At 37.3% G+C, this 13,879-nt stretch overlaps 1 protein-coding gene across 2 annotated transcripts in view; it reads right to left on the minus strand.

Moving 5' to 3' along the window:
* Positions 1–13,879, minus strand: part of LOC118924791 (pregnancy zone protein-like) — a 41,110-nt gene that overhangs the window by 6,415 nt on the left and 20,816 nt on the right. Inside the window, exons 14-25 of one of the 2 annotated variants that reach the window (XM_036909901.2) lie at positions 13,493–13,635; positions 11,420–11,569; positions 9,365–9,529; positions 7,979–8,078; positions 5,317–5,464; positions 4,707–4,935; positions 4,075–4,198; positions 3,757–3,878; positions 3,496–3,547; positions 1,424–1,507; positions 740–916; positions 365–452 (exon numbers count right to left, since the gene is read on the minus strand). In XM_036909901.2, coding sequence (XP_036765796.2) covers positions 365–452; positions 740–916; positions 1,424–1,507; positions 3,496–3,547; positions 3,757–3,878; positions 4,075–4,198; positions 4,707–4,935; positions 5,317–5,464; positions 7,979–8,078; positions 9,365–9,529; positions 11,420–11,569; positions 13,493–13,635 — 1,582 coding nt within the window. Of the gene's footprint in view, positions 1–364; positions 453–739; positions 917–1,423; positions 1,508–3,495; positions 3,548–3,756; positions 3,879–4,074; positions 4,199–4,706; positions 4,936–5,316; positions 5,465–7,978; positions 8,079–9,289; positions 9,530–11,419; positions 11,570–13,492; positions 13,636–13,879 lie in introns of both variants that reach the window. The other variant, XM_036909900.2, reaches the window with a different exon arrangement.

The raw sequence follows: 13,879 nt of genomic DNA on the forward strand, positions 1-13,879 counted from the left end.
TGTGGAAAGTTGTGTTTGTCCAGCAAACATCTGAATCTCTTCTTTAAGTCTCTCAACTTTATTGGTTTCTCCAGAGTTGATACTTCCTACTTTTTCTCTCATAAAATCTTCCTTGGAGCCTCCAAGCTTTCCCACCACCAAACCTGCTGTTTTCTGCCTTATATTTTTCCCTTTTGGCAGATCTTTATTTTACTGGGATCTACCAGAGCAGGTGAGCTTTCATAGATGAAATGGTGAGATTACCCAGCATGATGACACATATATATGTTTTTAAAGGATAACAAATTTCCATGAAAAAACAGCTATTTCCAGAATTCTAAAATATCCTGGGTCTATAGGGAGCATATGGAAATAATTGTCTTACCAAGTGTTTCCCTGACTTCTACCATCATGATCCCCAAAGGTGCTGTATGAACCATCGCTGTGCTTATAATTCAACTGTCTTTGGTACCCTGTAGAGGAAGTTTTCATAGATTTAAGAAATAGCAGAGACATGGGGAATTAATCAGTTTTTTCCTCAAAACTTGCTGGGGAATCATAGGAAAATTACTACTTTAATAATATGTCTCCAAGACTCAATGATGCCATTGAATTTTCTGGTTGTATAGAGGGATATTTTAAAGGATTATCACAAAAACAATGGTTATTAAATCTTAGCCAAAGGGATGGTGACTTGAATTCCCTGAAGGAGATATTTAGGGAATCAATTAGGGTTTCTTCTTTTGGAGTAATCTCTCACCACTGATAAGGTAGCTGATGGTTTTGGACTTGATCTTCTCTGTCAGCTGTCGTGTCTCATTCAGATAGTTCAGAACATAGATGTTAGGGACAAAAAGGACCATATTTTGCTCTCCACAACCATAGGGCATCTGGAGAAGATTCTGAAGATTTTGCATTGCAGAGCCTAATATGTCACCTGGGAATGAAAGATTTAAAAAAATGAGAGGAATGCAGACCCGATTTCTGTTTGCATAAGAAGACAGACTGCTAGCTAGGTGAGAAGTCATGGATGGGAGGACAAGAAAGCATAAGAAGTGAAGAAAAGCAAGAAATAGAAAGAGAAAATTAAGGACAACTAAAGTAAATGGTTTAAAGATGGAAAAAAACAGGAAAAAAAACAAATGGCAGGATACATCTTACCTAACGAGCCACATGTCTGGTAAAAGCCAACTATTTTTAAATTTATTAGGAAGCATCACCACTTTGTCAATCTCTTGGAGATGAGGGTGCAGAGAGGTGAGGCTTCTTACTTTTTAGAGTAAATCAACCCCCTTTCTGACTAACACAGAGTACAATCTTTAGCTGAGAACTTTTCTCTCAATCCAATGCCCAAAGTCAATGCCTTCATTAGCCATGGATGGTGAGGCTGCATGCACCGGAATTATGGAGACAGCCAGCCACTTACCAGGGGCTGGAGACTCACCCAAAACAGAATATGTCGCTCTGGCAGATCCTTCAACCACATTTGAAGGAACTTTTAGTGACAACTTTTCAGATGCTCCAGTTTCTAATAAAAAAGATAAATATAAAGGAGGGAAAAATGAGACAAATGTTGCATTTTTGCTTGAATTATTTTCTTCTACCTGATCAAGATCTAACCTCTCATTTCTCTTGATCATTACATTATTTCTTTGATACAACCCAAGTTTCTCCTAAAGCCATGATTTATCTCACAGTGAAGTTCATATTAATCAGATATATTTGTGTTAAATTTCTACAGATTTACTTATAAGTGTGTAGCTTATGGTATACATACTTCCTTCTCTTTAGTGTTTATGTGAATTTCTATTGTTAGTGTTTTTCAAAAATCACATTCATTCCATAAATATGTATTCAGTGCATGTTATCTACCAGGTTCTATTTGAAGTGCAATGATACAGCAAGTTTTAAAATAAATTTCTTGACTTCTGAAGTTTTCATTCTAATGGGAGCATTTAGATAACAATATTTAGTATGATAGATGCTGATAAATTCTGTAGAGAAAATGAAAGCAGAGTTAGTATTTACATGGGTGAGCTACTAAGACAAGGCAAAGAAGGAAGCACAGGACGGGGGGAGGGCGCTCCCTACTAAAAATTTCAATAAAAAAATCATAGGTAACTGGAAACTTCAAGTAAGTCATGGAGTAAGAAGTCTGCAGGAGAGACTTCCAGGAAAAAGGAACTAAAAGTGAAGACTCCACAGGTTAAAGCAAACTGGGTGTGTTCCAAGGGCAGATTAAGAGGTCAGTGTGGCCAGAGCAGGGTGAGTCATGGGGGAAGCGAGGGTTTGTAGGTGACTTCACAGACATTTGTTTTATCTCTGAGAAATATGGGAAACTCTTGAAGGTTTGAACAGAGGAGGGACATGATCTGAAATATGCTTTAAATGATCAGATCATTTAATTGATTTAAATAAAAATACGAGTTAAAAAAAACTTTAAATATACAAAAAATTGTTTAAATAAAAATACGAGTACACTTAATCTATTAATTGATCCCTCTTGCTACAGGAGATCAACGGAGGTGATCAGGAGAGCAGTCAGGAGGTGATTACATAGTCCAGGAGAGGAAGGAAAATAGAAGTGGGCATAGTGAGAAGCAGGAAGTTTCTGGATATAATTTGAAGGTGAAGCCAGCTAGACTTGAGAATGGTTGAGTGTAGCATATACGAGAAAGACCATAACAAAGGATCACTCCAAAGTTTTGACCTCCAGCAAGTAGAAAAATAGAATTTCCATCATTGAAGATGGAGAAAATTGTAAGGGGAGCAGGTTTGTGGGGACCAGAAGAGGTTCAGTTTTGAACACATTTGTTTTGAGAAGCCCGCTGGACGCACAGGCCTATAAGTGAAGATAAGTGGGAAGTTTGAACACTTACTTGAGTCTAAGTTCAGGAAAGAGGAATAGACCAGAGATGTGAATTTTGTGGTCTCCAGTATAAAGTCTTTATTAAAGTTCTGTGGCTAGATGAGATTATCAAGGGATGCTTATACAGGGAAGAGAAGGGATGTGTCCTCAAGATGATTCTAGATGGTGCAGAGTTGAATATTTTAATGGTAATTTTATATGATTGTGTTAATGATATTAGTAAAATATTGGTTTTCTATACATGTTAGTGACCTGAAATTCTTCTTAAAGTAACTTGCTTAAATAAAAATATGAGTACATTTAAGCTATTAATTGAATTGAATAGTAGAGCTATCACACAGGTATTTCAATACTTTTTAAATTGTTTAGGGAGAACTTTGGGAAACACAGGTGTGTTGAAAAGAATCCTGTCCTATTGCTAACAGCTTTAGTCTTCATTATTAGTCCAGAACTTTTAGGTAATTCTTTTAACTTCTCTACACCTTCATCAGGAAAAGATTCTTCTTCATCAACTGTCCTTAGATTTACACATGGGAGAGCATGCTAGAGTTTTGTTCTCAGGGAAAACTTGCCCCAAAAGGCTTTCTACAACTATATACTTTGGCAAGTGGCTTAACATGAGAATTTGGTCTATTTTTGGCACTTACCTGATGCACAGAGGAGTGTGTTGAAAGTTTCCTCCCTTTCTATTCCTTCAGGCTTTGTATTGAAAGAAAAAAACAGAAAAGTAAAGTAATGCTGAATTGATCGGGGAAAAATCCATTGCTTTAAAGTAAAAGAGAAAATGTCAGTGAAAAATTGAGTTGTGGATACATTCATATTCTTGGGAATGAAATGACACTGTCATATGAGATAGTGCCACAGTACATAATAAGGCCTCTGAGACTCAGAAAAATTAACCCACATACCTCAACTAATAAGGGCTTGATCACGGTATCCTTCTGTCCAAGCTCTGGGACTTGGGGCATCTCATTACCACACAGTTCCTGAGACTGCAGAGCTTCCGCAGTAGCTGTGAAATTCACCTTTCCTGGGGAATAAGATTCTAGAGGCATTAAACAGTGATTCTATATGGAATGGTTTCTTCTTTTTAAGTTACTCCTCACATAACTAATCTTTCAATCAATCATTGTTAATGGAGAAGAAAAAACATGTGCCTGGGTCAGAGTGGAAAGAAAATCATGACAACACAAAAAGTAGGATTTGTCAACAACTTTACCACTTACCCAGTGACTTTAGGGTCACAGCCCAGGACAGAGTTTTCTGCCCATTTCCACAGACACAGTGAGATTCTTTATCCTCCACTGGGATGATCGAGAGGGCAGGAGAGGCCTCCAGCTGCATGCTGACCTGTCTCCCATTCCCATCCACAAATTTGAGAAAGAACAAAGACAGAGAGGGTCTGTAAGTAGGGGAAAGAAGCTTAAGGGAGCATTGCGTACTAATGAAAGGCTTTGAGGAATTGTTCAAACACAGTACATCCTGTCAAACACTTGGCAGTTCAGATGTTTGCAGTAAGATGTTGGCAATGTTTAAAAAAACTGGCTGGAATTAGGATAAATACCAAGGATTTAGGCTTGGGCCTAGAGATATTTTCTTTAGAGTGAAAAAAATGAAGTGATAGAGTGGAGGTGATGTCCGAATTTAGGAATATGCAGACAATGTAGACTCCTAAATGAGCCTAACCATACTACCTTGGACCTGTCGGGTAGCTTTGCTCTTATTCCCTATTCTATTTCAAAATTAGGCTACATCATATTCGGTTATGATTTATCAGGTTGCCTAGAAGACCTAGGTAATGAATGATAATAGTGCTCGTTTCTTCTACTTCTGCTCACTGCCAGAGAAGTGCCCTTACCCGGATGCAGTGGGACAGATAGTTGAACACGGTGGCTTTGAGTGTAAAGGCTTCTCCTCGCACCGCAGAGTAGGGGAGAGTGAGTTCGATGAAGAAGGGCTGGAAGACTCGAAGAGAGGTGATGGGGGAGAGGCCAAGCCCTGTTGTTCCAGACAAGCAGAGCGCGCTGGCCTTCCATTCAGTGATGGTGTCAGGGACCTTCACTGACAGCTCACTTCCACCTGATACACTAGAGAAAGGAAAGAGGAGAGTGAACGAATCCCTTTGCAGCAGGAACCATAGCTGATCTTAGAGCATGGTAACTTAGGAACCCGGTGTGGTAAATGTTCAATGTGATGTAAGGCTTGGCATTCTTAGTAAGGTCCCTGAAAGTTTTTCTTTATTTCTAGGGGCGAGGGTGGCTTCCAGCATTCTATTATTTTAGGTATCTCAGAACCAAGTTAGAAAAAAGTTTGCATCATTTAGCTATGCAATAAATGAACTATGAACCTAAATTTTTGCCAGAAAGACCTGGAGCACAATGGAAAGGATTGGGAACCAAGGATAACCCCAGAATCAGAGAGGAGGATTCGAATCTCCTAAACTAAATGACAGGCAACACACAGCTTACTCCAGGGGCACCAAGTCCCAGATCCAGGTCTCCGGGAAATACTTCCGGACTATCTCTTTCACTTCCACCACCAGCAAGTCTTCTCTCGTGGTCATTGGGTAATTCATTCCTTGAGCAAATCCATGTTGTAATGGTAAGCCTTGTGGAACTATGGAAAGACAATATGTAGGGTCCCACGTAAATCTCATTTTTATCATTAATTTCTTATAGTTGCCTTATTTCTCAAGTAGAATAAGATAATTTGCTCAGGGAATGTTTATTATTGGACTAATTTACTCTCCCAGCCTGTTACTTTGTTCACTTATCTATTTTTCCTATCGTAAGTTTAATCCTATTTGCTTCTTCAAATAGTCTAGAATAGGTGTATCTTCCTGTAGAGAGAAAAACACATGTAGTTCTCCCTAAGTAGATTATTCAACTGGTCAAGGGAAGATCAAAGAGCAATTTAACATACCAAATATTGCTTGCACACCGAAATGATGATAACGTGTCTCCACATGAAAATCAAACAAGAGAAATGAGTAGTGCTACAGCTAGAGGATTTCAGGAAAGACTATTTACAGTGAATGAGATCTGGAGACATAAACAACAGGAAATAGTAAAGTGTGTGTTATAGACAGCAGAGACTCAATAAAAGACAGGAAATGAACTTCAGATTGGCCAGAAAAGACTTTAACAAAGTAGAGCTTTAGATGATCATTGAAGGATGACTAACAGGGGAGAACGGAGAGATATTCCAAAGAAATGGTTCTATGGGTATTTACACAGAGGTCGGAGGGGACGCTCCAAAGGGAAAATGAAAAACGGACCCCTCTGGAGTAAGATGTCTATTTTGAGCGTGTGCTTAATACGGTTAATGAGTATAGTTAATGAGTAAATATAGGTGTAATTATATAATAAAGCACCATGAAGATTAGGATATACAAATTAGATCTGTTAATGCAGGAGGTAGATGGATTTAAAAAAAGGTGATACTCCATAGATCAGAAGATATATAAAGATAATATGTATAAATATGTAAATATAGGTATGTAGGTATTATAATAGAGTTGCATACAGTCTTTTAAAACCTTAAGTACAATAATTCTATAAATTCTGTCGTGGCTGTGTGTAAGAAATAAGGGACATGATAAAAGCAATGTTTAAGGATGCCTTTCACAGTGTACAGGATAGACTGAAGTGGAGAAAGACCAGAGGCAAGGATGGTCAATTAGTGTGATGTTTAAGTAATCTGGTTATGAAATAATGAGGGACAGGACCAAAGTGGTGGAACTGAAAATGAAAAGGAAAGAATGGGTAGGTGACAAACACCAAATGCCAAATTTGTACATAGTATTACAGCACATTTGGGATAAGTATGTAATGATGGCACGCTTTTCAGGTTTTTCTGGATCATTCCGTCAATGTTTTCTCTTAGGACTAGAAAGAAAAATACACAGTTGGTATTAAGAGGAATATGAAAATACAGTGGCCGTGCTTTTCAGGTTTTCTTTAAACATGGTACTCCATGGAATGGTAATTATATATTTTCATTTCATGCTCATAACACCTCAGTGACTCTGGTGTTGTTGCTCTGACTTCACATATGAAAAAAATTGAGCCTCCAAAAAGTTAAATGACTCTGTGAATTTCCAAAGTCACATATGTCATACCAGAAAGGTGTACAAAGACATGTCCCTTTGCTCTCAGCACAATATTTATTTTTCTTGACACAGCATTTCTTATTCACATCTCTGTTTTCAACTAGAACTTTATTCTTTGTCTTCCCAGGTGAATAATTTCTGCCGTATTAAAATGTATTTATCTTATTTTTAAAAAACACTTTGTGCCACCACATTTCTTATTAGAAAGTGACTCCAAGCACACAGAGAGAAATTTCTTTTGGCCTGAGAGCTGCAGAAAAGACTACTCAAGAGGTAGAATCTTTTTAACGTTTCCTTATTTATACCTGAAACACACAGAGAGGCTAGCAGTGATTCTGCCCGAAGTTGAATTATTCTGTTTTATTCAGCATATCAAGACCACTTTGATTTCCATAAAAGAACACGACAGAGACAATACCTGGATGAGTCTTCCCATTTCTCTGCCTCCCTAGCAGTTAGGGCAGATGTGTCACATGCCACTTCCACCGCCCGCCCTAAAAGTCATGTGCAAACTGCTCCTTCCTTGAAAGGCCCCCTGGGAACGGTGGAATCACAGGATGAAAGTGGAGTGGGAATCTCCGAGCCACTAATGGGTAGGGAGCTGGTCTGGACAGCTACCAGACTCATGGGCAGTTTTTGTATGAGTGAAAAATTCACTGTTATATGCTTAGCCACTGGGGTGTGGGGGTTTGATTATTACTGCAGTATAATTTATCTTATCCTGACTAATTTAGATATTGAATCCACAGTGGATAAGGAGGATTTTTCAAAGCAACACTATGGAAAGCTAAGACAAAAAAGTAGTCAATTTTGATTTCAGAGGGTGAGAGACAGAAACAATAATCACTTTTAAAAAATCTTATTTTTCCGGGAAAAATGTTATTGGAAGAAAATTTACCAAGAAGTTCCTGCATAGTCACAACATTGAATACTTAGAAAAATAGCTCTTTATCCCAATTCCAACCCAGAAAAGCATCATTTTTCTTCTATTATCCTAGCAGACAAATAATCACTCTTACCGCTCAAATAGGCCATAGGCGGTCCAGGGTACAGATGAGTCAGCTGACAAAAACGTGGCTTATGAGATTTTGAGTTGGTAAAAATATTTAATCCTGCAGACTGGAACAAACTGAATTACTAAAGCAGACTGGCAGTCCAGTGTTGAGACTGGACTCTTTTCTTACATTTGTATCACACTTTCACTATTATTATACACAAAGCTCATAGGATCATCACGAAAATTCCACACAACAGGAAAAAGAGCTGTTTTATAAATATGAAAACTGAGTCACAGAAAGTTGGGATCAGGATCCACTTCTGATACCTATTTCTGAATTTCGCTTGCTGCATGCTTAGGCCACTTCAATTAACTTTTGCATCCAGGAAACTGAGTATTTTAGCCTTCGATGTTTTTCTTTCCTATTTTCCTCCCCACCCAAACAAGTATTTTATATAAATAAATTAAATTCACACACACACACACACACACACACACACACACACACACACACGCCTCATGGCCTAGAGTCCTCCCTCAATCCCTCCACCACTGACTGGTTTATGATTCTGGAGGCTCCAGAGGGAGATTTAAATTGGTCTCAGCTAAGCTGCAGGCCTCTGTCATGAGAATGACATGTTTTCCTCAAGGTAGAATGAGAGTTTTTAGTTCTTTTTGGTAGTGATAAAGTTTAATCTCACAACCTGGATAAACTGCTTTTTACAACTCTGCCCAGTTATAGTTAATCCTAAAGATGCACGTTTTCTCTAGCGTACCTAAAGCATGCTAACATTTCTACCCCAAGCATTATCAGTCTTTTCTTCATGAAAGTCTAAGTCCAGTTTTCCTGAAATTTTACTACATACAAGGTGATAACTGAATTATTGGACTGTGTGTATGCAGTCATTGACTCATTCAACATCTATTTATTGTGCGAATGATTGATCTGATGGTTGCCAATAAGGTATTCACTTTCCCAAGGATGTTGGAAGCACTATGTAAAATTTTTTGTTTTGTTTTTGCACATACTGGAATCCCTGGGAAGCACAGAGAGGGAAGTATGATTGTGGCAATTAGGTTTCAGATCAACTTGGTTAAGGTGTAGGCCATACAATTTTACCACATGCTGTTTATAGTACCTGAGAAATTCATGAGTCCATATTTGTATGTATACAAAGTTCTCTATGCCTCTGAGGTTTCAATATTTTCTGTTAATCATAGCTTTGTTTTCTTGGAATTGACTAAGATCATATTCTAGAGCTTAGAAACTCTTCTCTATTTTAACAAAGACTTAGAAGTCAATTTTGGTTGTGTTTCCAGGAAGGTGAGTTACCTCAAAGATACTATAAACATCTTCATTATCCAGGAAGAAGTCAGTTTTGGTTGTGTTTTCAGGAAGGTGAATTACCTCAAAGATACTGTAAACATCTTCATCATCCAGGATCTGCTTTGGTGTGTAAATGATTCCGTTGTAAGTTATATCTTCTGCATTGATGCATTTTTTACCATCTTTATTCATGGAACCTCTGTATCTACCACTAAAGACACTCTCTACTGATAGCAAATTATAAACCTGCAAAATTGAGATAACAAAGGAAAAAAAATTTTTTTTAATTTTAAGTGTGATGATGTTCAATCTGGGATTTAAAAGATTTTCACCCCTCCCATGTCAGCATTATAAAAGCAACACAGGGAATCATAGGGAGATATTATAGGTCCAGTCTTGTTTAATTCTCATGTTGTACAAAAGAAACTAATAGAAATAAAATTAATTGATCAAATTCTCAGAGCCCATTTTGCTTGAGTAGGAATAAAACCCAAGTCTTCTGTCTTCCAGCCCTAATGCCTACTTTTGAGAGGAAGCAAAAATTACAGACAGTACACAGGAGTGTCATGAGAGAATAAAAACCACTGACAAACTCATCACCCAGAAATAACTTCTGTAAATATTTGATTATTTTCCTTTTCCTGTTTTATATGATTAAGTTATTACCAATTTTGTTTTTAGTCTACACTTTTAGGACCACGTATAGCTTGAGAAAAAACTAGTATAGGGGCAACTTAGAAAGAAATCAATTCCAGTTCAGTTTTGCCCAGAGTCTAGTGTAAGGGCACCTACCTGGCCAGTCATTTGCTCAGGCATTAAACACACTGGACTCTATGCAGACCTTCTAATCTTGTTCTGGTCATCTCTTATCTAAACTACTACAATACCCTCCTACCTGTTAGCATTCTTTCTTGCTCGCTGTCATACTCCTGGCAGCAGACAGGATCTTCTTAATAAAATATCTAAATTGTCACCCTTCTTTTTAAACCGCTTCTGTGATTTGTCATTGCATTTACATCAACTTAAACTCTACTTCCAGGCTAACACAGTTCATCATGCTCTTCCTTCCTGCCCATTCCACTGACAGCCTCTACATCCTCTTCTCTCATCAGTACATGTTAGGCCATTACCTTTCCCTTTCAGAACATTCTAGACTTATTCTGACCTCAAGACCTTCGGGCCTGTTGTTTCATTCTTTGTCTGCCTTCCCCTGTCAATCTAAGAAGACACCCCTACTCACTATATCAAAAGTTGTTCAAATGTTTTTTTTTAAATTATTTCAATATCTTGTTTATTCCTTTTACTATACTTATCAAAATTTGGAACCATTATATGTTTATATGTTTTTGTTGCTTGTTCTTTGTTTTAACACCTCACAAAACTCTAAGTCTAAACTGGTCAAAGACCATGTCTGATTGTTCACTATTACACCTTCTCCCAGAGCAGGATCCATCCGAAGGTCAAACTGCAGAGAATGTTTCTTAAATAGGTAAGTGGATTATGAGGCCCATAGATGATAAGGGCTTTTTGGAAGTGCTTCATTATGAGAGATATTCTTAAAAGACAAGTTTGCATGGAAATTCTCTTTTGTCTGTACTTAAAACCAATGCATAAGTGCCTGGATTTTAGGGAAAGCTTTAAAATCTGGCATTTCACCTACTGCTTTGAAATATGGTACATTAGAAGTGGCATTGAATGAAATTTGATTCAAATTGCACCTTTAAAATACATTCTTGGCAAACCCTTTCTATAGCTCCTTAATCTATCCTAGCTGTATTTTCCTTGCTCATAAAAATAAGGTAAAAAAAGCCACCTTAAGGAATGATTATTCATTAAAAATGTTGTTGAGCATCTTTTAGACATAAGGTGCCTGTGCTAGGAATAGGGAATGCAGTGGTGAGCAAGACGGCTCCCTCCTAAGAATGTATTGTAACAGAGAATGAAATGAGATAATATATGTAAAGCCCTTTGTGCAATGTCTTTTGTGGAGCTGAATTGAATTCCAATGCATATATAACTTACTACATTATGCCTGACACTCTGAAAACCTTGTCCTTTGCAGCTATATCTTCCAACTTCCAGAGCTGGACTTATCATGGGTGCATTTTTGGATATCCAGGCCTAAAAGGGACTCACTGATTGAGGTGAGAGCTCGGCCTCAGGCTTCATCAGCAGTACACTCTGGTCCACCGCCCGGAGAGCACAGAGGGAGTGCGGAGTGGCTGTGACCTTAAGGTTCATGTTCGAAGCTGGCAGGCTCTGGGCTAATGAGAAGCTCAGATTGACCTGTGAAGGGGACATGGCAGCACATGTTCTGAGTACTACAATCTCACTATACACATATATGAAAAATAAATAATTTATTGATTTATCCTCAAGATGCAGGTATAGTCTGATCAATCGTTCAATATATTATGAAAACACTGTTTATGGAGCACTCCATTTTTAACAGGTTTGTGTTCGGTTTTTGAAAATTTAAGTGCATCAGAATTGTGAATGTCCACATCAGATGAATAAGTGAGTTATTTGGGGTTATAATCAACTGAAAATGCTATTAACCAAGAAGTGGATATGTTAGGAAATAAAGATGTTTTACTGATAGGAGAACCAAAAAAGAAATCTCAGAGTCTGTATCTATCTGTGTTAATCAATGTTGTCCTTAACCAATAATTCTATCCAGTTAAGAATGACAGGCAACTTAAACTGTTACATAATATTTAGTGTGTATGCTAAATCTGTTAAAAGTTAAGAAGGAGGTATATAGGTTTTGGGTAGAAAACAGTTTTTCTGTATCCCAACCACGACTGAAAAAATATTTACAGTATTTTGGTTTGAAGGAATACACATCTCCAACTGTCTTCACATCTTGCCTCACATTCTCAGCCTCCGCTTTATCTTTTTCCCTCCATTCTGCCAGGATGTCTAACTTATTTTTTCACTTTGATAGCTCTCTTTTCTAACTTTTTGTGGTAAATAAAAGTAGTCAACTTTTTTGTACATATTACATAACTCTCCATCTTTATCCTTATGTTGTCACAGCTTATTTTCATCCTTGATCAATGATAATTTAAAATGCATTTGACATGAAGTGATTGAATACCATGTCCATGGACTTCTGCCTCTGTGTGGGAGCTGATGATGTTATGTAGGACTTGTCATGTTCTGCACCAGAGAGACCACTGCTAGAATGAGTAAAGTGTGCTGGAAGCTGTAGTTTACCATGGTCATTATGAAGTTTAACAAATGACTAGCTACCCCTGATTAGCAATAAAGGCATAGACGCCTGATGTAGAAATCTCTTCTAGGTTCCTGTGAGAACAGCCAAACAGAACAGAAATAATGCTCTTGGACGTCTGTCTGGGTTTAATAACATTCTTTAGTAAGATGGAATTGAAAATATATATCAGAATCCCCCATGCATTTTTCTTAGATCATTATATAGTAAAAAGAAGTATAATCTAAATGTTGTTCTCATTGCAGAAATGTTCCTTTACTATAAATGTGTATCATTTTACTCTCCAAAGAATTCATGTTGAAGAGTCCTTCTAGGTATATTTTTTAAAAGATATCTGAAGTTGGTAGATTCTGATTTTAACATTAAGATTATAGCATCAAATTCTGTTGGAATATAGCTTATTTACATCTCAGTAGACTTCTCATTACAGCTATGTATTCTTTGGAAATATAAGAAGACCCCATTTGCAACTACACTACACTTTTATGTTATTGTCTTTATTAGAATGTCCAGACTGTGTTTCCAAAATGGGATACATATACTCTTGTTCTGTATTACCAGACTGAATTAAATTCACAGTAAGTTTCTGCAGTAGTACCAGAGGTGTGACAGGAAAGTGTGATGGGACAAAATTGACATATCCTTGTGAAACATCATTTCTAATCCAAAGTTTTGGGAAAAGAATATTTCAAAATTAAAACTGTCACTTATTTATAATGGAAAAGATTTTGAATTTCACATGAATTTTAAGGTAAAACAAGAAACTTAACAACAAATTGTGCTTATAGCCTTTTGCTTTGGACTAGTCCACCAGCCCTCCCAGGGCATGGAGTCACTCTCCCTCTAGAGGTCCTTTGAAGGAAAGTTCTAAGAGCACGCCACTATATGGCAAGTTTTTAAAATATACATAATCTCCTTATTTTCCACACTTCAAAAGAGAGAGTAAAAGGACTGGGCTTACACCAAACACCTACCTTATTGGCAAAACAATTTTCAATCTTGAGTCTCTCAGTATCTGCAACAATTTCTCCATTAGGTAAAATAGTATAAACAAGCAACTGGGCAGTAGGAGCAATATCTGAGTCCACTTGGAAGGAGAAGGAAAACACCCCTCTCACTGGAAAATAAAGGAAGTTCAAGATAATAGATTAGGAGGAGGGAAGAGTTCTCAATTTGGTGAAGAAGAGGTTCTCAATTATTTAACTTACTTCCATGCAGAGCATATGAAGCAACAAAGCCTTTCATTTATATCATTGTGCATGTGGTATGTTCAATAAATATAAGCTGATCTAATGATATTTTTTCCTTAAAGATGTAGGTTAAACTGTTCCTTTCCTCTCCTTCAGTAGAAGAAAACATTT

The sequence above is a fragment of the Manis pentadactyla genome, chromosome 14, assembly GCF_030020395.1.
Source record: "Manis pentadactyla isolate mManPen7 chromosome 14, mManPen7.hap1, whole genome shotgun sequence".
Classification (NCBI taxonomy): Eukaryota; Metazoa; Chordata; class Mammalia; order Pholidota; family Manidae; genus Manis; species Manis pentadactyla.